The 27817-nt window shown below is 35.3% G+C and overlaps 2 protein-coding genes across 2 annotated transcripts in view; one reads left to right on the top strand and one right to left on the bottom strand.

The window, feature by feature from the left end:
• Positions 1–117: 117 nt before the first annotated feature.
• LOC109081151 (long-chain-fatty-acid--CoA ligase 6-like) lies at positions 118–25351 on the top strand. Its single transcript, XM_042762785.1, has 21 exons — positions 118–545; positions 8632–8858; positions 12672–12786; positions 13507–13571; positions 13670–13771; positions 15315–15414; positions 15522–15700; positions 15970–16002; positions 16773–16824; positions 17035–17108; positions 17522–17599; positions 18862–18996; positions 19082–19216; positions 19397–19492; positions 20390–20462; positions 21214–21302; positions 21535–21651; positions 22056–22199; positions 22314–22415; positions 23325–23396; positions 24704–25351. The coding sequence occupies exons 2-21, from the start codon at positions 8634–8636 to the stop codon at positions 24842–24844; spliced, it is 2127 nt and encodes a 708-aa protein (XP_042618719.1). The 5' UTR covers positions 118–545; positions 8632–8633; the 3' UTR covers positions 24845–25351.
• Positions 25298–27817, bottom strand: part of LOC109072874 (bridging integrator 3-like) — a 51542-nt gene continuing 49022 nt past the window's right edge. The window contains exon 9 of the mRNA XM_042762787.1: positions 25298–26986. Within this exon, the coding sequence (XP_042618721.1) occupies positions 26840–26986 (147 nt within the window). The 3' untranslated portion in view covers positions 25298–26839. The remainder of the gene's footprint in view (positions 26987–27817) is intronic.

Raw genomic sequence — 27817 nt, 5'->3', positions numbered from 1 at the left:
ATCATGAATCTCTCTCCTGATGATCTAAATCAGGTGTGTTGAATAAGGGAGACATATGTGAAGTATCCCCAGGACTAAAGGTGATTTTTAGTAAAAATCTCATTTGAACTTTTTATGATGAAAGTTTGCTAAACTGTAAAGAAATCACATTTTCAGTGCTGTTGAGCTTATCTTTTTATTAAGTATAATTCCTTAAGATGTAATGGGACATGCAAAATGGCTGATAAACTGATGAAATATGTATTTTTAGCATTAAATTAAATCTGTCAATCAAAGTGATGAAACTAGCTCGATATAATATCAGTATTTTTACCGACTGTATATTTAGTATACAGACTTCCTGGGGATGTGGCAAAAAAATATGTTTAAGCACGTCATCGGATGAGGAACTTTTGGGAATGCCCGGAGAAGTTAACGGTTTGGCCCGGGGTAGGCTGGCTTCAGAAGGGGAGGGCGTGTTTGTGAGAGGGGCTAAACGCTGGCTCCACAGTCTGAGGAGAGTAGACACACTTTTGGAGAACGGGTGACCCAGATTCCACACACAGGTAAGAGCCAGTTTCTTAAAACTTCCTCTAAATGCAGCGATTTAGAAAAGCCGTCGAAGAATCTCGAAAGACGGAAGAAGATGCCAAATTCATCAATGAAAATCAATTCATTCATTCATCATTCACTCACACACTCGTCCTGTTTGTAATCCAACATTCGGTCTGTTTAGCATCACATCAGTACTTTAATGTGCATTTAATGTCCACACGTCGTCTTTTGAGTGAGTGAAGTATTTTATATGAACTTATTTCGTCCCATCTCTTTTAAAGTTTGGCGTCAGCGCGTGACACGTGCACGTGTTTTGTAAACAAGTACATTTCTAACTTATCAATGGGCTACCTTTAAACACTTTGTTACTTGGAAGATTAAACTATTAACAATCTATGATACTGTTAATGGGCTTTCCTTATAATTCATATCAGTGCTCGACAGTGTTGGGGAGTAACTAGTTACATGCAAAGGAATTACGTAATTTAATTACAAAATTAATCCAATTGTAATCTGTTACAGTTACTGAGAAAAAGTTACTGTTTTTAATTTTATTATTATTATTACTTATTTATTTGTTTATTATTGTTTATTTATTTATTTATTTTTTTGCCCAAATTGCATTGATTGCTCTAAAATATGAGACACCAATGTTTCATGAGTTTAGGAGACAGATTAGGAAATTTGATAACTGTTTTATTTCCTATTTGGTTTATGTAGGCTATATGCTTTAATTTTTAAGATTAACTGTTTTTTCCCAAGGCAGTGCCAGTGTTTCCTGTCATAAAGATTTGATTTAAAAAACAGTATCATAGCTATTAAACTATTTCTTGTTATGATTTTAAACCTGTATTTAACCATCTCAAAGTAAAAAGAGCTGCTAAAGTCAGATTTTTTGGTGGCTGCACTTTAAAATACAGTAATTATAATCTTAACTGAAGTGATGAAGGAATGATTTTGAAAGTAATTGGTGTCGAGTACTACTGTAAGGTTAACCCTGCCTGGTTTAAATGTTTCAAAAATGATTAAGTTGAAAACATTCAATAGAAAAGTAATCAAAAAGTAATCAAGTGTAGCCTAATCAGTTACATTACTTTAATAAAGTAACTGAAATAGTTACACTACTTATTACATTTTAAATATGGGTAACGTGTAATCTGTAACCTATTACATTTCCAAAGAAACCTTCCTAACACTGGTGCTCGATTAATAAAGCCAATTTTCCCATATGAAAACCCTATTTTCCCTATTTAAATAGGCTATATACTGTATTTGTATGTGATGCATTGTCATTCAGGCATGTTTAAGTGTCATTAAATGCTTTTTAGGGAACTGTATGCAATTAATTTATAAAAACTATAGTTTTTCCACATTAATTTTGTTAAGGTTGTTTTATGTGAGTCTTGTGTTTCTGTTATCTACAGTAAGTGCACAGGTATTGTTGGATGGGCTACTTTAAAATAAACGATGTAGTATTATGAACTGATTCTTAATGTCATGCCGGGTCATTTGGGTGTGTTTTTCTCAATTATGTACTGGGGTAAGGGTGTTCTTGCTGTATGTCAAGGAAATAAAACTGTACAATGCTGCCAGCAAAACTAAGAGCTGTTGACATGCACTGCTGTAGAACAAGAGCCAGTTTTGGCTGCCAAGCAGAAGATTGGCGGAGCATTGTAGACGTTGTGCATGTCTAGTCATGCTGAATGAGCTTGTGCTGGTGTAACCCATTCACACAATCCAGAATTCATAAGTTTGTTATGTAGTCAGGCTGGTGTTGGTAGGGAAAATGCTTTATAATGACTCGTAGCTTGGGAGTAATGCATTTTTGAGCAGCACAAAAAGCCGCAAAAGCAACCTGTAGGATGAGACGTGTTGTGAGGTGTGTCTTCAGGAAACGATTCTGATATTTCACCGTAGCGATGTAGTAACATACTTCCACTGTACAGGCAGACATAGTTACATTTCACTGTATATTACATCAAACATAAGAACAGATCACTGCTTTTCCACATTTCTCGACTGCTTCCAGACAGTTAATTTGTCTGCTGTGATGCAACACACTTCCCTCTCCTCTCCAAACCCTTTCAGTGTGTTTCTGTGTTCTTCATGCTTCATTTGGGAATCACAGCCAGAGAACACCCAGGCCATTCTCTCATTCACCCCCTCCTTCATTCATTAAGCATTGGGCAGGCGCTCCTGTGCTCTCATTCCCTGCCTCCTCATTATATTCCCTTTCAAATCCTCTGGAATCCAGAGTTCACTTCATATGACATCATATCCTGTGAACCTGCCATTTCACTTTCCTCTTTTCAGCAACTGCCAGAGGTACGTTATTATTTAAAGGTTACTCATTTGTCTTAATTGAGTTGTTTTCATTCCAGTGTTATTATTGTTAACTAAAACTATTACAAATCATTTTCGTTAACTGAAATAAAGCTGAAATAAAATAAATATTATGGAAAAACTGAAATGAAAATTAGAAATTTTGTCTTTGATACTAACTGAAATGAATTTGTTGAAGTACTGAAATGATTAAAACTGAAATAATAATAATAATAATAAAAAAAACTAATAGACAAAAGCATTTTCTTTTTTGCTAAAAAACACATGAACAAGACAAATAACAAAATTACTAAAATGAAAAAGAAAAAAAATGTGTGTGTATATATATATATATAGAATATATATATAATATATATATATATATATATATATATATATATATATATGAAACAAATATAAAAATAAAAGCTAATTCAAAAAATGAATAATACTACATACACTATTAAAATAATGTATAAACGCTACTAACATAGAACTGTTCAGTTAACAAAATTGTCTCAGTTTTCTGCTAAATTTCTTTTAGAGAAATCAAAATAGACACATGATAGGTTTGTATATATTGTTGATATGTTGTAGTATAGCACTATACAATAAACATGGATGTTAAAGTTCATATTAAAATGTCTGAATTTGAGATCTGGGCAAATTTGGGTGCAGTCTGAGAAGTTATGGAGATTTTTTCTAAAACTAGTGCCTGTACATGTACCTTATCTTGAGGTTAATTTGAGAAACGTTTGAGATGCTAGTAAAAGTTTTCAGTTAATATCTTTGAGACAACGAGAAACAAATTGCAGTATCAAAGAGATCTCATTAAGGTTTGCTTTCAGTTCTTGTGATTCTCCGTCCTTACGCGACTGAACAGCATTTTCACTCACCTACATTCCGTCTCCTAATGGTGAGGTTTTACCTTACACCCTTGGGAACTCATGTTCGTCCTGGATCCTGAATGTCTTTAGTCTAACAATGTGCCTGTTGTTCCAGAGCCCTGGGGTTTTCTTGGCATTGTAAGAGGTTCAGACATCTTATGTGTGTGATTTGGACAATTTGGTTAAAAATCAAACTTTGTTCCATACACCTTATTGGTACCTAGTGAATTAAAGGGATACTCCACCCCAAAATGAAAATTTTCTCATTAATCACTTACCCCCATGTTGTTCCAAACCTGTAGAAGCTTTGTTCGTCTTTGGAACACAATTTAAGATATTTTGGATAAAAACCGGGAGGCTTGAGACTGTCCCATAGACTGACAAATAACTAACAGTGTCAAGATCCAGAAAAGGTATGAAAGTTGTCAGAATACTCCATCTGCCATCAGACCTGCAATCTGGGTTATATGAAGCGACGGGAACACTCTTTGTAAGCGAAGTGTTGCTGTGCCATTGCAGAGATGTTCAAAGTAGTTTTCACCAGTGTTGGGAAAAGTTAGTTTTAAAAGTAAGGCATTACAATATTGCGTTACTCCCTAAAAAATAACTAATTGCGTAATTTAGTTACTTTCTATGGAAAGCAATGCATGACGTTACTTTTGTAGTACTGTTTCTCATCTGTGCTGGGCTTGCTTGTTTGTTTTTAATATAAAATAGCTCTATTTTTGGCAAATGTGAACGTCCCTTCACCGCTTTCACAAAGTGAAATGAAAATGCCTCAGGATGAAGGAAATGTAAATTCACGTCTGTACAGTAGAGGGCGCAGCTCAAGCAAACCTTTCATTTGTGCTACTATCCTGGATTGCATGAAGAATAGGATGCAAGAGAAGAAAGTTCAATACTTGAGCAATTAAAATAATAATAATAATAAAATAAGTCCAAAAGAGATGAGCTGATGCATGTTCACATTTAGTCTACAGCAGGGATCCTCAAATCTGGCCCACGAGATCCACTTTCCTGCTGAGTTTAGCTCTAACCTTAATCAAACACACCTGAGCATGCTAATCAATGCCTTCAGGTTCATTAGAAAATCACAGGTAGGCGAGTTTGATCATGGTTGGAGCTAAACTCTGCAGTGCATTGGCCCTCCAGGGCAAGATTTGAGGAACCCTGGTCTACAGTAACCATCATGCTCAAACAAGCTCAACATCATTGTGTAAACAAGTAAAAATGGGCTACTTCATTACTTAAAAGATTTTAAAAAGTAATGCGCTACTTTAGTTACTTAAAGTAATCTGATTATGTAACTTGCGTTACTTGTAATGCATTACTTCAACACTGGTTTTCACTATGTTGCGATGTGGTTGCCAGGACAGTGCTACAGACGCTAAGGTGTAAGTAAATACAGCTTGAGTTCTTCTTTCAGTGTAAGTCTGATGAATTGTTTTCAATTATTTTATCATCCATCAGGCTATACTCCAAGTCAGATCACTTTTTTCTCCACTCATCACACTTTGCACAGAAGCACATTGTAAAATCCCAATTCCTGAGGTTTCCTCTCTCAACTACAACCTTTAATGTTTATGACATGTTTTAATGGGTACCATTTTACGAGCTTAAAAACAAATAAAATGCAGTTTAACTGTTCTGCACAGGAAGCGACACCGTCCTGGGATCACAACCGCAAAACTGCTTCGTGTGGCCACATGTGAAGACCTGCAACAACACTAATAATGCTCTTCAGTATGGGACCTTAGTCAGGGTAGACATCTTAAATAATTTGACCTAAATAATTAATCTTAAATAATTAGTACCTGAATTGAACATATTAGTATGTAAATTAAACATATTAGTACCTAAAGTCTACATATTAGTATCAAAATGTATAAATGTTTTTATATTTAGATAAACCTATAAAAACACAATGATCTCCTCATCGCTGCTCTTTGTGAGTTGTTGCTCTCTGCTGTGTTGGTGTCTGAGAGTTGTCTTCAGTGACGGAGGCTGTAAATCTGCAGACCTTTCTTTGAGATGTGCTTGAGTTCATTTAGCACCAGTTTGAGTAATAGCCTCTGTCGCTCTCTCTCCTCTTTGTTCTGTTTAAGTTCCCAAGTGAGTGCTAGAAACATACAATAGTGCCTGTCTACCTCTGACAATGGCCCCTATGAATGAGGGAGAGAAAGAGAGAGGTCTGTCCTCATCTGTGATGCGTAATCATTTTCAGATGGCATTGCTGCGAAATCCATTTATCTCCAGCTTTTGTGGATCTGTGACAGAGCGAGGGCGATGCAGAGATGCTCATATGGAAAGGGATTTCCATGTTTACTGTTGTGTTGTTTTAACCCTTGCATGTGGGGTTTAGAAAGAGCCTTGGAATTTAGAATTTTTTTTTTTTTTTTTTGCTTTCAAATAAATGTTTTTCTTTTCTTTTTCAGAAAACATTTATCACAGGTTCCATAAAAATTGTTTTCTGTTTTCAGCCGTGTTAAGCACTAAATAGATATGTTAGAATTATTTCTGAAGGGTCAAGTGAGACTGAAATACATTTAATTATAATTCTAAAAATTACATTTAAAATATATAATATATTAAATTATATGATAATTTATTATGTTAAATATATATTAAATAATATATTAAAATAGAATATATAAATAATAATAACAATAAATGTATGCATGCATGAACCATAATTATTTTTAATTGTAATAATAATTCTCAAGATTACTGTTTTATTGCATTTTTGATCAAATAAATATACTGGATATGCATGCCGTTTGCAATTGAATTATTAATTATTTTAAATAGTACTTTGTATAAAATTGTAGAAATACCCTTTTTTTAGTTAAATGTTTAATATTGTTACCAGCTATACTGACATGTTTTGGAAATATATGAATCATTGTAAAATAGCTGATATACACATGAATTTAATATTTGTGCCAAATTAGGCTATAGAATACTTTTTGAATATGACCGCATAGAATAATTAGGATATTAAATAATACCACTTTTATTTGTGAAATTTGTATTATTATTTTACTCTTTTATTTTATTAATGATTAAGGGATAAATAACTACTGGAAGTTTTTGTGGTCTGGACATCAAATTTTAATGAATTTTGAATCCATGTTATTATACTGTGATTGTAAATATTAATCATACTGATATATAGTTTGTCTTTTTAGTCATTATAGAGTTGCTTTGTGTGCACATCATCATCTGGCTGTCTAGATATATCTGCAGATGATGAGAGCTGAAGTTGTGATGCTGGCTGGCTTCGGCGTCTCTAGTGTTGAGTATTCTGGAGACCAACATCACAACACTTGCTCTGGTGGCATTTAAAGATAGAGGGAGGGGGAGCACTTTCCCTCTCTGTGGAAATACCAATGCAGGGTGAGGGGTGATGACATCATCCTTTATCCCCCTGTGCTTTAATGGGGGAGGAAGTGGGTGAGAGGTTAAAGAAGAGAGGTGGGTGAGAGAGAATGAGAGACAGAGAGAGAGAGAGAGTTCTGTGAGGTTGTGAATTGAGTCCCGGGAAGGGAGTGTGTTTGGGTCGTCTCATGTGGTCGTTACAGATCGTCTCATTGGCAAACGCGTTCACACCGGGGCCTCCCAGTCACCCCATCTCACCACCAAATCAGTGCGACTGTACTCGCTTCAGCAGTGTCATCTTCTGCTGCAGGACGCCATTCAAATTCATTTGCAGCCTGTCAGCGAGAAAACATACCCCTCTTCATCTCCACCTTTCCTTCTGTGTCCTGAAACACTTTCACACCTGTGTTGTGTTTGTGTTTTGGCCACGTGTGTGTCCTGCCTGCTCGAAAAATGGCCGAGAGTTACCCGAGCGCCTGTTGTGTGTTATTTCCTCCTGGCATTCAAATAAGGCCCCAAACATTAGTTTGCTTCTCCCAGGGCTGAGTGCTTTTCATTCAGGTTTTGTTCTCAGACCTCTTCACAAGAAATCAATGAGAGCTGTTAGTAATTTAGAGGCACTGCACATTAATGTGATTGAACATTAATGTACCAGATCATTTCAGCATAGTTAGAATAATAGACTATTAATAGATTAATTCCTGGTGGTTTTTGTGATGATGATTATTATCACGTTTTATCATATTAGAGTCACCATATTTTTTAGTAGCAGTAGTCACTCAAGTTCGGTCATGCATTGAGTGATTTTTACCTAGGGTTTTACCACAGTTGACTGCTCTGCTTTGTATTGTATCTTGACTTTTCTTTTTGCTTTATGCACATTTGTTGTTGTGCTGTTGTGGTTAATAGCCATTCATTATCAGTTGCACTATAGTAGAAAAAATGGCACATTTCTAACAGTAACAGCTTTAATAGTGGTTATTGGAGAGCTGCCATTAAAAGGGCTTGTTTGTGAAAATTGCCATATTTGACATCAGTAAATAAATGTAATGACAGTATTGTGATGTTCTTTGTCTATGGTTAAAAGTGAAATGTGCCATTTCTGTGCAGCTTGTAGCATACAGAATAGTAATCTTTTTTTTTTTCTTGCTATCAGGTTTGCAGATTAGGATTAAAATAGTCATAGCTCGTGTTAATATATTGATGTGGTGTGTATGTGTGTGTGTGTATATATATATATATATATATATATATATATATGTATATATGTATATGTGTGTATATATATATATATATATATATATAATATATATATATATATATATGTGTTATATATATATATGTGTGTGTGTGTGTGTGTGTGTATATATATGTGTGTGTGTATATATATGTATATATATGTGTGTGTGTGTGTGTGTGTGTGTTTGTAATTTAGAGAGATGTGGGAAACTGTGAAGTATTTGACTCTTATGATGATATTAATGGCAGTGAATCCGTGTCTCTTTCACAGCTATGCAGTTTCAGGATTGGTTACGTTCCCTGCGTTTCAGTGGAGGAGACAGCAAGTCTGAAGTGGACAATCTGAAGACGCTCCTTCCGTCTCTGCCCTCGTCCTTCTCTCTGTCCTCTATCATAGGCTTAGGAGCGCTAGCCTCTCTCACAACCTATTGGCTGGTGACCAGACCTCGACCAATCCAGCCTCCATGTGACCTGCAGGCCCAGTCCATACCAGTGCAGGTAACTGTGTTATTATTGCTAACTAAAACTGATATCTATCTAATAAAATACTAATTAAGTGAAAATTATTTAAAGGTGCTGTGCAATTTTTGGCCCTGTTAAAGCATAAAATACTATAATATGTTCCAGATATTTAGGAAACATAGTTCACATTGTTGTCAGCTGGTGGAAAACACAGCATATTGCAGCCTTGGAAACCAGCAAATGAACTGGGTCAGAGATCACAGATTCTACCCGACCTAAAAAGCCTCGTCATCCAACTAAAAAAACTCTATCACCAGAGGAATATTAAAGCACAGATAAATCAACTCATCAACTTACAGTGTAAGACTAGTCGCTTAACATTGTTAATTGTGCTCATTCCTGTTGCATGTCCTCAATCTGGCAACCCAAATGAGCATTGCGTATGGGAAGCCAAACAACCCAAAAGTGGGACAAAACAGCACGGTATTAAAGTGTTCGCGCTGCGCTGACCTGTCATCGGTGCGACTCAATGGACCGAGCTGCGCGAACAACTCAACAGCGCAGAGAGGACGTGTTTACCAGTGCCACTGAACTGACAGCGCGGCGCGAACTAATCTCACCAGCGCAGCGCTGATAAGTTACAACAGCGCAGGGTGAACAGAGAGTGATTTAATCTAGAATGCGAACATTACTCTCTGCAGAAGTTCGTGTTTTTTCCTGCACATAACATAATGAAGATCAGTATTAAGTTATTACATTTATTTTGCTTATTATCTTTCATATTACTAAATGTAAACAGTAGTGTTAGTTACTCTGAAGCACGTATATATTTAGTAGTCACGTTCACAGCAGAAACTTCCATTATCCTCTTAAAATTACAATATTTTATGGTTTCATTCTTCAAGGCATGGTTTAATTAAATTTTACCTTTAAGGATATTTGTGTAACTGTAGCATATGATTTAACTTGAAAAAAAGAGTAAAATGTAGGCCTACTGATACTTTTCTGTCAGGAAATTAATTTTCTCTTACATTAACAATGGTTTTACTATAGTAAAAGTGCAGTAATCATGGATTGATTGTCATTTTTTTAACCCACATGGTTAAAAGGTTAGTGTAATAAAATTGTGGTTAATTTTCATGTGTTTTCTGATAAACCTAAAACACAATGCAGTGCAAAATTCAAAATACATCATATTGAATTTACATACACTGCCTCAAATTTTTAAAGAATTTTTTTTTAATTAATTACTTTTTATTTATTTATTTAATTTGGAGTGTAGAGAAAAGCCTTACAAAGCGTATCCATTAGCCTATGTAAAACTGCAATGTTAAAGTTAAATAACAACATTCCCTTTACTAGAGACAACAAAAATCCCAAATATATAGTATTTAATAATATGTCAAATTTAAAATGGGCAATATTGTGCTGAATGTAGAACTTGACGACGACAACAATAATAACTATGTACAAAAAAATATATATACTAGAAGCTGGGTGTGCTCCTTGAGGACTATGGTATTGTAAATTTATTAAAGTCTTATATATTTTATACGTGCAGTTCTTCAAACCAACAACTTACAACAAGTAGAAAAAATAAAAAAAAAAAAAATAAAAAAACAAAACACATATCCAATAATTTAATTTCAAGAAAAAAAAACCACGAACTTCTGCGGAGAGTAATGTTCGCATTCTAGATTAAATCAGTCTTTGTTTAATATAGGAAAACATGAAACAGGTCAATGTTTTTTGTAATCAGGCAGAAACAATAAAGCATGTTTTAATAAAATGTAAAAAGTATGAAAAAGAAAGGTTAAAACTCATTAAGGAAGTAAGAAACATGAGTGTTGTAACATTTAATTTGTCAAGCCTTTTGAAAGAGCATGCAGAACAAGGTAAAATATATGGTGCTATTGTTAAATACATTAAAGAAATAGGATTAATCGGGAGAATATATATATATATATATATATATATATGTTGCTTATTAGTGCTTCACACTCCAGTCCAGTTGGTGGCGGTAAATGCACCAAAAGTTGGTTTGCCATCCTCCATAAAACATTATTATTAGAAGAAGAGTAATGTTCATGCTGCGCTGGTGAGATTAGTTTGCGCCACGCTGTCAGTTCGGTGGCGCTGGTAAACACGTCCTCTCTGCGCTGTCGAGTTGGTCACGCAGCTCGGTCCATTGAACACTTTAATACCGCGTTGTTTCATCCTACTTTCGGTGTGTTTGGCTTCCCATAGTTGAGTCTGAGGAGGAGGGGAAGGAGAAACAACTCTCTCCAATATTTTTAGAATTTGGACTGCAGTACCAATTTCAACCACTAGCTGTCAATATGACATACTGCAGCTTTAAGACTTGGTAACTAGCTAAATTGCCTTGGTAACTAGCTAAATTAAACAAGGTTAAGTGGAAGTACCAAAGTTACTAAAACTGAAATAAACTAATTAAAGATAAAGAAATATTAAAAACAAAAACGGTTAATTATACTAAATTACTAAAGTTTTTATTTGTTAATCAAAAACTAAAACGTAAAGGGTTAGTTCACCCAAATATGAACCCTTAAGACCTTTGTTCATCTTCAGAACAAGCTTGTTCATCTTCAGAACACAAATTAAGATATTTTTGATGTTTTCAATTTTCAGGAAATTTGCAAGAGCTGTCTGACCCTGCTTAGACAGCAACGCAACAAATGTTCCCAAGTCCAGAAACGTAGCAAGGAGATCTGTGAATTAATCTGTGACATCAGTGGTTCATCCACAATTATACGAAGCTACGAGAATAATTTTTGATTGCATCAAAAATACCTTAATTTGTGTTCTGAAGATGAACGAAGGTCTTATGGGTTTGAAACGACACGTGGGTGAGTAATTAATGACAGAATTTTCATATTTGGGTGAACTAACCCTTTAATCTAAAATTAAAATGAAAATTGAAAACGTAAAACTAAAACCTAATTCAAAATATGAAAACTTGAATAGTATATAATGATGGAGATAGTGATGAATAGCTTAAAGTATGTATACATACAGTATGTGAAACCTTATTCAGGAATGGTCTATTGTTTTCACATGATTCCTTAATTACATGTTGAGATAACATTTGGAGAAGTAAATAATAAGTCAAGCATGCTAAAAAAAAAAGCTAGCTTAAATCAGCCTGAACTGTTTTACTGTATTAGCTGGTTTAAGGTGGTCTTCCTAGTCAAGCTGCTCTTTCAGACTGTTTAGCTGAAAAATGTCCAAAAAAACTAGCCAACATTACGTCTAATCAAACTTCAATACCAACTTAAACCAGATTTTTATTTTTTATTTTTTCCAGCTGAGACGTAAGAGATATTAAGATGAAAAATTTTAGAACAGCAGATATATTTAATGTAAGCGGTAATGCACAATCAACCGGTCGTCAAGACATGTCCCTTTATTTATACAGTGCTTTATACAATATAGATTAAGAAAAATGTATTAAGAACATTCAATATTGATTTTGCTTTATTCATTGCATTGGAAATGGAAGGTCAAATTGAGTGCATTGCATTGTGGGATACAATATCGCACACTGTGTGTTTGGGTTGCTTACTGCACAGTTTAGCACATGTAGTAAGTTATGTGGATATGCATAAATTGTATACCAAATACATACAACAAAATCATTCAATACAAAAAATCTACACACAATATCACAATACTAAAAAAAAAAAAAAAAAAATAAAAAATAAAAAAAAAAAAAAAAACCTGCTTCAATAGTCTTTGTTTTATTTACTTTTTTTTTTTTTACACGGTGTAGGAGCTTTGCATATCAGTTTGAATGTCTGGTCATATACTAATGTCCGTGTGCGTTTACAGGGAGATCAGAGCTGTAGACGCTCAGCTTTACTGAAGGATGACAATCTACTAGAGTTTTACTATGAGGACACGAAGACAGTGTACGACATGTTCCAGAGAGGACTGCAGATAGCAGGTCTGTGTGATTTCTCTCTGAAAAACTTGAAAACAGTTTGTATAAATATACAGAAAAAACATTTCGAGTGACTATCTTGTTCACTGATCCCAGATGAATTCAATGTCCATCTCAATTTTTTTTTCTTTTCATTTACTGCATTGCTCTGCAAGGCTTTTTCAGATCGATAATGCTTTTATCACATGGAGCTTCCTTCAGTGAATGGATTGTAGAATAGTTTCTTGGTCGATTGCTTGAGTTTGAAGTATTTTATTTTTATTTTTTTTTGCTTGGATTTATGGAAATTAGAAAGCATTTGTGATGAGACAAAAATAAAGAAGAATAGTTTTAGAACAACAGATATACTGCAAGTAAGAAGTCATTTACAATCAGCTTTTCATTAAGTCATCTTTATTTACAGTATATAGCACTTTATAAAATACAGACTGTTTCAGCTTCAAAGTAATAAACTGAAAAATGACAGAATCAGTGAAGCAAACTTCATCAAATATGAGGCAAATCTGCTGGAAAGCAGCTCTAACAAGACTATAGTGTCGTTATTCAGCTCTGAGACAACAGAAAGTCATTAATAAACAAACTCAGACAAGATGACTTATACAGTTCAGTAGCTAGGAATCATTATAAACATGTATTTGACCGTAGTGTTTCATGAAAGACCAATCAGAATCAAGTATTCCAGAGAGCTGTGTTGTAACTAACAGTATTTCTTGTGTTGTGCAGGTAATGGCCCGTGTCTCGGCTTCAGGAAACCTGGAGAGCCCTATCAGTGGATCTCTTACACTGAGGTGAGAGCAATAAATGTTATAACGCATTTACTACTGTATAATAATCGTGTAATAACCCAGCAGAAGTACTCTGAGTGATTGTAATGTGTTTGTTACAGGTTGCAGAAAGGGCACAGGTGTTGGGATCAGGATTGCTGGCGAAGGGTTGCAAACCAAACCCACAGCAGTATGTGGGCATTTTTGCACAAAACAGACCAGAGGTATATCACGCACAGATTGGTTTCTAATTTCCTGTCCTTTTTGTGAGCATGAATTCATCAGTTCTCAGTGTTCAAAAGACATAATTATGTTCAAGGTTTGTTTTTATAGTCTTAAGAATCAAATTCAGCATTTTTCTGCCTCTGAAACGCATGTATATATGTAACTGCTTATGTAAGACTTACTTCTTAGACTAGATTGAAAATCTGGGATCTTTTGAGTCATTTAAAGGTGCTGTATGTAAGTGACTCTACTATAGCATAAAAATACCAGAAAGAAAGAAGAAAATGCTACCGTCAGTTATTCTCCTTTGAAAATGTGTGTTCCGGGCCGGAATGTCGTTCTTTGTTTTGGTTTGTGAAACCCACCCACTGCCAGTTTATCCACTTGTATTTCAGCACCCCGGGTTGCCAGTTGGCGGAAAACACAGCGTATTTCATTTAATTTCATTTGATTTCATTCATCGTTAAGTGCACTCGTTCCTGTTTGTGTCATCAATCTGGCAACCAGCGTGTGCGTCAAGTCTGAGGAGGAGGGTCTGGGTGGAAAAACCCCTCTCCAATATTTTGAATTTGGACTGCAATACCTAGTTCAACCACTCGGTGTCAATCCTACATACAGCCCCTTTAAACTTAGAAAAACCCTGACATTAAATGACTGAGAAATATTTATGGTCACAAATGCATGATTCTTTGTACAGAAAACTGTCCAATGTCAGGCTATATTATTCATTCAAATATATTTTATCGGAGTGTAATATTTCTTCTCCTCTGAGAAAATAAACATTCTGTTGATACCTTTGAAAATTCACGGTCTAGACAACACTTAAAATAAGGTCCTATTAGTAAATGCATTAAAATGAGCCAACAATGAGTAATTAATTTGTTTAACTTTGTTAATGTTAGTTAATAAAAATACAAATGTTTATTGTTTGTTAGCCCATGTCAGCTAAGTTCCATTTAAAAATATTAACAGATGGAATTATTCATTTTATTAATGTGTTATTAAATGTTAAACTTCACATAGACTAATATTAGCAAATGCTTTAGAATATTTTTTCTTTGTTCGTAAATGTTAACTTGTGTAGTTAACTGATGTCAACAAATGAAACCTTACCAAAAAATAAATCACACAGAAACAAAAAATACAAAAGGTAAAAGCTCAAGAGGGCCATGCAAAATCTCAACATTTCCAAGCCAAATTTATCAATTCACCAAAATAACTCTTAACATAAAACATTAAAAGCTCAAGAGGGCCATGCCAAATGCTGAGTTATGCTGAAATTCATCTGCATTTTTCAGTTGAGCTTTTCACCTAAATTATTCTGATTATGCAACTTGTAATGAGATATCAAATAAAAAAGCAAAATAGAAGCGTTTACACCAGTGGTCTAATATAATCAGTTAAATCACTGAATGCCTGTGAGCAAAGTCACATTCCCGATGCTCATCAGCTGAGCAACTTCCAATGGATTTCTCCAGGTTTATAAAAACTGGATGTTTCTAACATGTTGCTGTTTTGTTTGTCGCCCCCTGCTGGCTGCAGTGGGTCATTACAGAGCTGGCCTGCTACACATTCTCCATGGCTCTGGTGCCTCTGTACGATACACTTGGATTAGAGGCCATGGTTCACATCCTTAAACTGGGTGAGTAATGATAATGCCTCAAAATGAAGCTGTGATGTTATAATTTCGATTTGAATCTTAATAGCACTGTTTGAGATTCATCTCTCTTGTCTCGGATCTCTCTCCAGCGGAGATCTCCATGGTGATCTGTGATAAGGAGGATAAGGCAGAATCTCTGTTGAAGCATAAAGAGAAGGGAGTGACTCCCGCTCTCTCCTGTCTGGTGCTCTTTAACCCTTTCAGCGCCGCCCTGCTGGAGAGAGGAAGGAAGTGTGGTGTGGAGATACTACAGCTCTCGCAGATTATGGTCAGGAGTAATATTAATGCAACCCCAACTTTTGAGCTTTGAGTTGTTAGTCTGCATGACATATCAAGCTCATATTTCAAATGAGCAAGAAAAATCCTGATTTTTCCATAATGAATTGCCTTTACTGGTCACACACTGAAAAAAAAAAAAAAAAAAAAAAAAAAAAAAAAAAAAATATATATAAAAATATATATATATTAAAAACTACTGTGGATATGAGGCAGAAGCTCTGTGGTTGATCTAAATCTGGGTATTTTTATGCATTGCAGGATCTGGGAAGAGAAAATTTAAAGCCTCCTGTGGTAAGAGCTCCTTGTTTCTTTTTGCCTCATGATAACTTTCAGAGTAGCTTTAGCATGCTAAGTGAAATGACAGTGTTAATGTATTTATTCTCGGCTAACTAGATCTGCTACAAACTCTGCTGCTGTTATTATTAAGTACGGAGACTTGCTACTGCTAGTACACACACAAATATGCTGCTGTGAACATGTAACAGATTATTCACACACGTTTTTGCACTAAAAATGTAAGTGATATGAAAAAAGCAAGTGCATTTATTTTTTATTTTTTTGAAAGATGCAATTAGCAAGCATAACTGTCAAACACATCCATACAGTGCATGCTTACATAAAAAAAACAATGGGATGGCAGTGCAGTGGAATGCAAAAAAAAACAAACAAAAAAAACATTCTTTGTGATTGTGTGATCAGACATGGTGCACAAATAGATGTACATAATAACGCCTGTAGCAAATCTAGACAGGTGGTGCTGGGGGAGGTGGAGGGTGTCTGATGAACGTGAGAGCGTGATACAGGGCTGGCGTACTGCGAACGCTGAACCAGACTGTTCAAATGTTGAGCAAGCAAGCTCATTGACTTCAAATATAGCAGAGATTGCTAGCAGATTACATATCAAGACCATGCCATCTGAGTTAATGAACTTGTGGTCATTCCTGCACCTCACTGCTACTTAACACATATTAATTAGATTGCGTATTGATTATATTGATCTTTTAATTTGTAGAGGTGGAGTTGTTGGATATTTAATTTGTTTATGTTTGCATTGGCTTCAGCCTCCTAAACCTCAGGATCTGGCTGTGGTGTGTTTCACCAGTGGGACCACAGGTAACGTTACTGACCAGCAAACACCACAAACCCTGCTCACAGTATCAGATTAATCTGACCAGCCATTTTTTTATTTGTTATAATATATAACCAAATTAAACTGAGATTTTGTTACAGAGACCTGTGAAATTAAAACCCTTTGATACCATATTGTGACCACGATGGTTAAATATTTGGGTTTAGATGTGGTTCTTTTTATTTTTCATGTAGGGAAACCTAAAGGAGCCATGATCACTCACGGCAACATCGCCTCCAACACCTCCTCTGTCATCAAGATCCTTGAGGTCAGTTCAGAGAGTTTTGTGCTTCCTGTATGTCTGCTTTCTTTTCTTTTCTCATGCTCCTTCAGCTTTCGACATTTCCCTTCCTACACTTCATCTCTCCATAGCTTTCATCTTATCTTCTGTCCTGCTCCTCTTCCTTCTGTTTCTTTTTTAATAGAGACCTTGTGTTTCCCGTGAAATCTCTTTCTCTTTGAAGGCCTGTTTTTGAAGCTCTTTGTTCCTTTTATCTTCAGGTTGTGTGTTGAAATGGTGAAGTGGGCTTCATGCTTTTCTCTTAAAACAACCACTACTGATATTTTGCTTGGAAGTGAAAACCTGATCAGCTTTGTTTAATCACAGCATGTTTTGGCCATTTTAAACAATATGTTATATTTTAAACTATTTATGTTATATTTAATATTTACACTCGCCAGGGCTACTTTGTGATTCGTCAAGAAGATGTGTCCATCTCCTATCTGCCACTTGCACACATGTTTGAGCGTATGATCCAGGTAACTCATTCGGACTCAGATCTAACCATGATTAATATAATTATTGCCATAATATTATTATTTCATCTGAAAAGATTTCCTTTGGCTTCATCTGAAAAGTCATGGTGGAAGTAGGTTTTGATGAAACATTATGGTGAATTTTTTTTTCTTTTTTCTGATGACGTTAATGACATTGCAAATAAAATCTAGTAGGTTTTACTGTATAGCCTATTATTTTTTTATTAATGTAAATGTCTACATAAACATTTTAAACAGTTACAATATTATATAATTACATTAATTTAGCATTAAATAACTTGAATAATAGTATATTTTTATTTATTTTGAAAGACGTTTCTTATGCTTCCTAAGGCTGCATTTATTTGATGCAAAATACATAAAAAACTGTAATATTGTAAAATATTATTACAATTTAAAGGAGCTGTTTTATATTGAATATATTGCTTAATTTTCAGCGTCATTACTCCAGTCTTAAGTGTCACGTGATCCTTCAGAAATCATAATATGCTGATTTGCTGCTCAATTATTGCTTAATAATTATTAATAATGGCTCTTATTATTATTAGTTATTTTTACTGCTTAATTTTTTTTTTTTTTTTTTTTTTTTTTGTGGAAACTGATGCCATTTTAGCCTTCTTTGATAAATAGAAAGTTCAAAGGAACAGCATTTGTTTAAAATAGAAATATTTTGTAATATTGAAAATGTCTTTGCTGTCATTTTTGATTAATTTAATAAAAGCAAATATTTCTTCTTATTTAAAAAAAAAATCTTACTTACCCCAAAATTTTGAATGGTAGTGTATCACAAAAATATTAAGCAGCACAACTGTTTCCAATATTGATAATTATAAGAAATCAGAATGATTTCTGAAGGATCATGTGACACTGAAGACTGGAGTAATGATGCTGAAAATTCAGCTTTACATCACAGGAATAAATAACAATTTAAAATACATTCAAATAGAAAACGGTACATTTAAATTGTATTAATGTTTCACAGTGTTACTGTGTTGACAGTTTTTATTGTTGATCAAATAAATGCAGCTTTAGTAAGTAGAAGTGACTTCTTTCAAAAACATTAAAAATCATAATTATTCCAGACCTTTCACCTGTAGTGTGTAAAATAACATTAACCCATATTATTAGATGCTATATCATGATACCTAATGCATAAATTAATGTTAATGAATTGAACTTTATTATTAAGTGTTACCTTTGATTGCATATTGACTGAATTCAATACAAAATCCTCTCTTCTTCAGGTATCGATGTTTTGTCACGGAGCAAGGGTTGGTTTTTACCAGGGTGACATTTCTCTGCTGATGGATGACATAAAGACCCTGAAGCCCACCTTCTTCCCCGTGGTCCCTCGATTACTCAACCGCATCTATGATAAAGTGAGTGCTACACGTCAGTGTTGGACACAGATGGAGAATAATGAGTGTTAACCCGCTCTGAAGCGATGACCCTCATGTGTGTTAGATTCTGGGCTCGGTTACGTCTCCGCTGAGGAGAGCCATTCTTCATTACGCCGTGAGGAGGAAACAGGCCGAGCTGAGCAGTGGAGTCGTGAGGAACAACAGCCTGTGGGACCGGCTGATCTTCAATAAGATACAGGCACGTCTCTTTCACATTAACACCAGGCTGCAGTTATCTGAAGATTTGATGAAAAGTGCCCCCTTGTGGATATATGTGTTATATTTGTGACTTGATGTGATGTGTGTGCCAAGCAAAATAAAGTCTGTATGTTCGTTTCTTCATTTCTTCGTTCATCTCTCTCTCTCTCTCTTCCTGTAGGCCAGTCTGGGTGGAAACCTGCGATTCATCCTCACTGCATCCGCTCCGATCTCTCCGACTGTCCTGTCCTTCCTCAGGGCCACCCTCGGCTGTCTGGTGAGTCCTCACCTAATAACGCTTTAATATCATATTAAAACACTCAAAGGCTTTTTTATTGACATGCAAATATTTTTTCATGTCGGTTAAGAAAGGCTTCCCTTCATCTCTGACATCACATTGATTTGGATGTGATGTTGTTACTATTAACTAAAACAAAACCCCCATTAAACTATGAAAACTCAATCCATCATAGCTGAAATTAAATCATGTAAATATTAGATGCAAAACTGAAATTTCAACTTTTTTTTTTTATAAAAGAATAAAATCAGAAACTGAAACAAAATAAGTTTGAGATGAAGAATTGACAATGACTAAAACTGAAATAAAATCGAGCTAAACAGAAATATTGGTTACAATTTACAAAAAAGGTCCTATAAGTTAATGTTAATGTGTTAAAATCTATTTATTTATCTTTGTTGACATTAGTTAATAAAAATGCAGCTGTTCAATGGTAATTCATATCAACTCAGGTGCATTAAATATTAACAGATACAACCATTGATTTTAATAATCCATTAGTAAATGATGAAATTAACACAAACTAAGGTTAATAATTAAATAATTAGAATTATTTTCATTATTAAATCATGTTAACTAATGTTAACAAATTAAAATCTAATTGAAAAGTGTTACTTAAAAGTACTAAAACTAAAAGCACAAAACTAAATTAAAATGTAACTAAAACTAAATATAAAATGAAATATATATATATGTATATATATATATATATACTGTATATACTGTATATATGTCACACACAAATGCATACATACACACACACACGCACACACACATATATATATATATATATATATATATATATATATATATATATATAATATATTCACCAGTATTGGTCATGATACTGACAGGCTTTGTTTAATATGGTTTCAGATTTTTGAGGGTTATGGGCAGACGGAGTGCACTGCTGGATGTACCTTTTCTATGCCTGGTGACTGGAGTGCAGGTTTGTGTTCATGTGTCTTTATATAGGCCTGCGTTAGTTATGAATGGTGTACTACCTACTAGTTTGGAAAACGTATTATGCATGAATACCCAGATGACCTGCTACATCAGCCGAAATGTGCAGTGTTTCACATGATTGTTTCCAGTGTGAACAACAGAAAGCCAAATAATCCATGGTTTTATCACTCAGACAGTATTTCGGATGCAACACATTTCATAAAGAACTTACTTTGCCACAGTTAAAGTAAGCTCTATATTATGCATGAGTGTATTATGAATGTAATCCAGACATTATACATCTGCCATGTTGGCTTTGTCATGTGACCTCCCCACAGCCTCATGGGACAAAGTGCCCAGAAAAAGTAGGCAATCCTGATACTTTCTGTTGTTATGAATGCTTTGAATTCAGACGTACTACTCATTTCACTTTCAGCTTTTCTCCTATTATATATTAGGGAAGAAGGCAGGGATTAACTTCAAAGCCTTCGTTGAATTCAAAATGATAAATTGCCTTATTTATTTCTGCACCTGCTTAAAGATGCAGCAGAATAATGAGGTCATGTGACTATTGTTGCATAAAGTGCTTTGTTTCACATGCATCACCGTTCACATATCTTCAGTGTCACATGATGTGTAAAAATGACAGATTGACAATCCAGTATATTCTACAGTATGCCAGTGTTGGCCTGTGATTCAGCTACTGTTCTGAGGAATCATGTTGGGTATGTTTGTCCCGGCCGGATGTGTTTCAGGTCACGTCGGAGCTCCTTTACCCTGCGCTATGGTGAAGTTAACAGACATCCCTGACATGAACTACTATGCCAAGAATGGAGAAGGAGAGGTCAGTATCTGGATCACGGATGGGAAGTGAACCCACCAACCAAACATTGGGTACATTTTCTGCAATTAGGGGGAGTTTTGGGCCTTATATACCAACAATTATGGAAAGTGACCCGTAACATGGGCCTTGCATGCTATGTGAGGGATTCTGGGAACACTTTTGACAAATCGATGAGCTTAAATGAATAAACTTCCCTATGTCATTTAACACTTTGGTGTCTTATACGTGTCAGATCTGCATCCGGGGACACAGCGTCTTCCGAGGCTATCTGAAGGACGAGGAGAGGACGGGAGAGGCTCTGGACGCTGACGGCTGGCTTCACACTGGAGACGTGGGACAGTGGCTGCCGGTGAGACCCTTCAGCTGCTTCAGATCACTTTAAGTCATTGCATGCTATTTGTATGCGGCATATATTTCTCCTTTAAATGTTAAATTCACCCAAAAATGAAAATTCTGTTCCCTCAAGTTTTTCAAACCTGTATGAGTTTCTTTCTTCTGCTGAGCACAAAAGATGATATTTTGAACAATGTCGGTAACCAAAAGCTATTTACTTCCATAGTGTGAAAAATAAATAAAAACAAATAAATACAATGGAAACCAACAACAAATAGCAAACCATCATTTACCCTCATTTTTTTGTCTTCAGCAGAAGAAAGAAACAAATACAAATTTTGAACAACTTAACTAAAAATGAAAAAACCTTCAAATCTTACACAATTATACCTTAATCAAAATACACAGTAAATCTTTCAGAACGGGACTTTGCGCATTGTAGACAGGAAGAAGCACATCTTTAAGCTGTCCCAGGGCGAGTACATCGCTCCGGAGAAGATCGAGAACGTCTACACTCGCTGTGTTGCTGTTCTGCAGGTCTTTGTGCACGGAGATAGTCTACAGGTAAGTGTACACACTTAAGTACAGCAGTTTTGGGCATCAGGCGTAAACGGTATCCTTCTGTTTTCAGTGCCGTTCAAAACTGACTGCAGTCCGTGTGTTTCTCTGTGTGTTTAGTCTCATCTGATAGGAGTTGTAGTTCCAGACCCGGAGGTGTTTGTCGACTGGGCCAAAGAAAGGGGGATCGTAGGATCATATGAAGAGCTTTGTCAAAATCCTGTGAGCTTTAATGCCATACACAATACAAATTTAGCTCCCTTCAGGACACCAGTTTGTCACCAAACTACCACCCTCAGTCCATCCAAGATTCAGAACAGATTTTTACAAATGCAGAAAACTTAGTGTGAGATATCAATAGGTTTTAAGGAATAGTTAAAATGTACTCCTCACCCTCAGGCCATCCAAGATGTAGATGAGTTTGTTTCTTCATCAGAACAGATTTGGAGAAATGTAGCATTGCATCACTTGCTCAGCAATGGATGCTCTGCAGTGAATGGGTGCCGTCAGAATGAGAGTCCAAACAGCTGATAAGAACATCACAATAATCCACACCACTCCAGTCCATGACTTGGGAAGCCAAAAACTGCATGTTTTTAAGAAACAAATCCATCAAGATGTCTTTTAACTTCGTTATGCTTCCATAATCCATAATAAAGTCTTGTCTGAATCAGAAGAGAAATATGCACAGATCAAGGAAAACAATTATAACCAAATATGTTGGTGGATTTTGATGCGAGAGACAACAGTATTGTAATTATTTTTTTTCCACTGGAGGAAGAGTTATTATGGATTATGGACTCATATTTCGGCTAGAAGCAACGGTTTAAAGTTAAAACACCCTAATGGATTTATTTCTTACAAACATGCATTTTTTGGCTTCCTCAAGTCATGGACTGGAGTGTTGTGGATTATTGTGATGTTTTAATCAGATGTTTGGACTCTCATTCTGACGGCACCCATTCACTTCAGAGGATACATTGCTGAGCAAGTGATGCAATGCTAAATTTCTCCAAATCTGTTCTGATGAGGTAGAGTAAATTTTCAAGCAGATTTTCATTTTTTTGGTGAACCTTTCCTAAACTATTCAAACTGGATCTCATGCACACATTAAAATGACATTTCTGTAAGGATGTGAAGAAAGCTGTGCTGGAGGACATGACCGCAGTGGGGAAGGAGGCAGGACTGAAGTCATTTGAGCAGGTAGAGGAGCATTCTGGGTCATTTACAGCTTTACTGACAGCGTGCGTCAATTATCACATGATAAATGATTCATCATTCTTTGTTTTTAAAGATGTATAGTACAGAAAATTGTTTACAAAGAAGTCAAGCAGGCCAGAGCCTAGCAGGGTTGAGCAGCTTGCATTTTTGTTAAAGCACTTGCATAAAATATTAAAATATGCATTACTGCTATTGTGAAGTTGAGGTGAGGCTACTTTTCAAAACAGATGAATTTTTTGTTATGCCTTGCCAGTGTAATTCCTGCGGGTGGAGCTGGTTCCATGTTACCCAGCAGTGGTCTGCCAATTATTAACTTTTATTATTACTAATATTATCTTACACCAGTGGTTCTTAGGCAAACTTCCAAGGGGGCTTAAAATGACTTTAAATGATTTAAAATAAGACAAAACATGGATTAAAATAAGATAAAGTAACTAAAAATCTATATATTTCCTATTTTAATTCATCCCCTCAAGAAATGTATTTTTCCTTGAATGAAGTTTTCCTTTTCCAGTCTCAGAAAACCTGAATATATGAAGTTATGAATGTTAAAATTTTTTATTTTTAATAATTTTTCAAAAAATTCCAAGCTCTATAAAATTTTATAAGGTAGAAATTGTCAAAATATTGTACAAATTCTTCCTTTTAAAGGGCTAGAAAAAAAATGAATACAAATGAAGTGATTTTCAATGAAACCTGAGAGATTTCTGTCCCTACATTGCTAGTTCATTCCACCAAAGCCTGGACACTTCAAAAAATTCATAAAGAGATTATGAAAGAAAGAATCAAATGGTCAGATTTTCTGAAGAGATATGATTGTTTTATATGATTGACAGATCTATTTTAGACTTTTTTTTTTTTTCTACATATAAACTTTGATGAACGCGCATACGTAGATTGCATCAAATATGTGAAATGTAATCTCAACTGTACTTGTTTGACACCAGGACAAATGAGTTCATTGAATCAAAACACTTTTAGAACAATTCACAATTTTTTCTTAATTAAATAAGCAAGTTTTTTTGAGCAGAAATTTCATTCAAATGTTAAAAATTAATCCTTATCCAATAAATAATAGAATCTTGACACAAATAAAAGTTTAACAACTATTAAGGAAAGTCATGGAGCCTTTGGATATTGTAAACAATTGAAATCATTGGAGTCAAATTTTAAATAGCACTGTTTTACACAAATATATAAAGCAGGATAGATTTAGATGTGTGTTCATTTATATCCACTGTATATCAGAGCAGAGCCTCGGTTTCAGCTGCTTTCTCTCTCTTTCTCAGGTGAAGGATTTATATTTGCACCCTGAAATGTTTAGCGTGTCAAACGGCCTCCTCACGCCGACCCTGAAGAGCAAGCGTGTGGATCTCCGGCGTGTCTTCAGTGAGCAGATCGCACAGATGTACAGTAAATCATCTGTATAGACCTCACATTATCCAGTGACCTTCTCTAAAACATTTAAACTAACTTAACAAGACTCGCTAAATAAGCCAGATGCTACTGACAAGACACCGTTCTCCGTAATTTATGAAGACTTCACATTTTTACTTCTCATGTAGTGATCTAGATTGTTTTAGGTCATTTTAGACAGCTTTCCGAGTTTGAACTGAGGTCATTTAGGCCTGACAGATACACTCCAACCTTAATACATAGTTCAGGTACAATTACTGCATTTTCAAAGATTTGGGAACCGATGAACTTCTCGCAATGCATAGCTTTTCAGTCAGTTTCATAGATATTTTAGAGTTTGAAGTTCATCAATCAGTATGAATTTCAATGCTTCCTTTCATTCATACAGATGAAATGACTGTTCGAGTCTGTAAATGAGTGTTTTCAACTGTAAATGTTTGACTAATTGCGGCTGATAGAGATTGTACTGTATTTTACTTCATTTTATTGACAGAAGAATAAAGACAATGCCTTATTACAGATTTTCCTGTGTATACCCATCACAGCTCTGACACAGCTGTTCTTCACCTGCAGATCTGATCAGTTCATGTTCATTCAGGAAACTGTGCTTTAGAGAAAGGCATTAGGACGCTGAGCTGGTGTTTACAAAAATACTTAACTGGTTCATTCCCAAGAGAATCACAATCCTGCCCAGACTGCAGTGAGTGTACTGGACATCGTTTTTATTAAAAAGGCTCGGATGGCAAGATAAAGGAGTTAAAATCAGGAATTTGCAGACAGTTTACTGTAAGAATGTTTGACAATTAAACAACAGCAAACAGTTTGTTTAAAGGAAAACAACTTGATAAATGGAAAGATGCATAATGCACACATTTTTGGAAATCATAAGGCTGTGGTCCAGAGTCTTAGAGAAAATGTTTTAGATTATTTCAGAAGTTAAACATTTCTTTTAAAAGCAAAGCAGGAATGTAAAAACATTGTGTAACGCTTACATTCAGTTGCTTGGTAGACGCTTTATCCAACGGGACTTGCACTGAATTCAGGTTTACATCAAACCACAGTGAGCAACATAACCTACTGTGAAGGCACATTAATAATCCAATTTAAATATTGTCAAACCCAACCAATAATCTGTTTATACAATCAAGACTTTTCCAGTTTCAAACCGCTTCACTATATAGTGATTGTCAGTAACTGATGCAATTCACAACACTGACATTGAGATGAAAATGTGTAGCTTAAAAAAACATCTCGTGTAATATGGCTGTAAGACTACTGGTCTTTCCTTCATTACAAATACAGTGAACACAAACAAAGGTCAGGTACAAAAACAAGAAAAATGTTTCACGTGTCAGTAGAGGGAGGCAGAGTATCGTTTAAATGCATGTAGACCATCACGGTTTCTGAGAGCAGCGCTGATGTGGATTCTAAGGCGAGCATGATTTCTGTTAACAGACAATCACACTGTAACATTTTTCCAAGATCTCAGTCATCAAAAATTCTCAGCACTAATCCAGTGTTACACTGTTTTCTGAAGATACTTTTAAAAAGCTGAAGAACATACAATTGTAGCGTTTGAACTACAGACAACAAATAAAATGTTCATCATGGATAGAAAACTAAGTTTTAGCATATTATAGCTTATTATTTTGGCCTCTGGTAAATGGGAAAGCTTTGAGATAAACATGTAAATGATTTGTTAGAACTTCAATCTTTGGTCAGTTGTAATGACTGAAAGAATTGAAACACAGGAAGTTTGATTAGCAAATAGTAACTGGAAACAAGAACACGTAATTAATTCCAGCTAAGAAACCACATTTCATGGGTATATGAGAATCTGAACACGTTTAAAAAGTTTTACAGTATCATTAGTGTTTTCTGATGGCTTCATCTGACAAAGATATACAAAACAAGACTTCTACATTATCAATGAAAAAAGAGAAATAAATAAATGTGGCCGTGACTTCATTATAACAGAGTAAGACTTGGGTAACAGGATGTTTTCTGTCTCAGTCGTCGGCCACGATGGACAGCGCGCGCAACTCGTTCAGTTTGGCCTCGTTCTCTTGCTTTCTCTGTTCATCCGTCAGACCGCCCTGATCAATCTGATCCGTCAGTTCAGTGAAGATATTGTGCATCTCCGTAAAATAGGCCACCTGACAGAAAACAAAGGGAAAGAAAGGTCACACATTTCCAGCATTAAAATTAAAAACTTTTTTTTTTTTTACCTGGAAACTTGAGTTTTTCACCTTTCCAATTAGAGTATTCAGAAAACGTTAAATTGCATTCAAGACTTGCTCCTGGTTTCTGTCGCTTTACACCACAACACAAAGCTACTTCGTGAATTAATGTGCATTAGTGGTGCAACTGGTCTTTTAATGCATCTTATCTTCATGCAGTAACAGGGAATGTTGGGAAAAGTAGTTTTGCAGTACAATATAATCTCATAATTTAGCTAAATTAATAGTATTTTCTGGAAATCTTTAGAACTATCTCATAAAAAGTGTATAATCAATTAACATTTACAAATACAGCTGCATATGATCAATACCACCAAGTATCTGACATGATTCATAACAGACACGCCTCTAAAACTCAAAGCCATGCCCTTGTATTAAGTTGGAAACTCAATAAAACCTTCAGGTTTCCCAATGACAATTATGACACTGTGATGGTCTACATATGACGATTCTGACAGGACCCAGCCCTGACCAACCTACAATAAAAAATGGCTGCATATCTGAGCCCATTTTTGGGTTTGATTTGTATATGAAAATCACTTTATGCTAAATGAAGAACTTGACTTTTTCAAACAAGGGATATTCTTCACTCCCGCTCATACAGGAAAACCAAACTCATCCTATGCTACGGCAGAGAGATAACACTCGTGGGTCTGTGGGTAGCAGGTGACCCTGATCTTCTGCGATCGTTGTGTGAGCGAGCGAGTGTCGGCTGAAAGCTTTCTTGACACGTCCCGCCCCTGCTCT

Source organism: Cyprinus carpio, chromosome A8, assembly GCF_018340385.1.
Source record: "Cyprinus carpio isolate SPL01 chromosome A8, ASM1834038v1, whole genome shotgun sequence".
In the NCBI taxonomy this organism is placed as follows: Eukaryota; Metazoa; Chordata; class Actinopteri; order Cypriniformes; family Cyprinidae; genus Cyprinus; species Cyprinus carpio.
The sequence above is the reverse complement of the archived record's forward strand: the minus strand, read 5'-3'. Positions and strand labels throughout refer to the sequence as shown.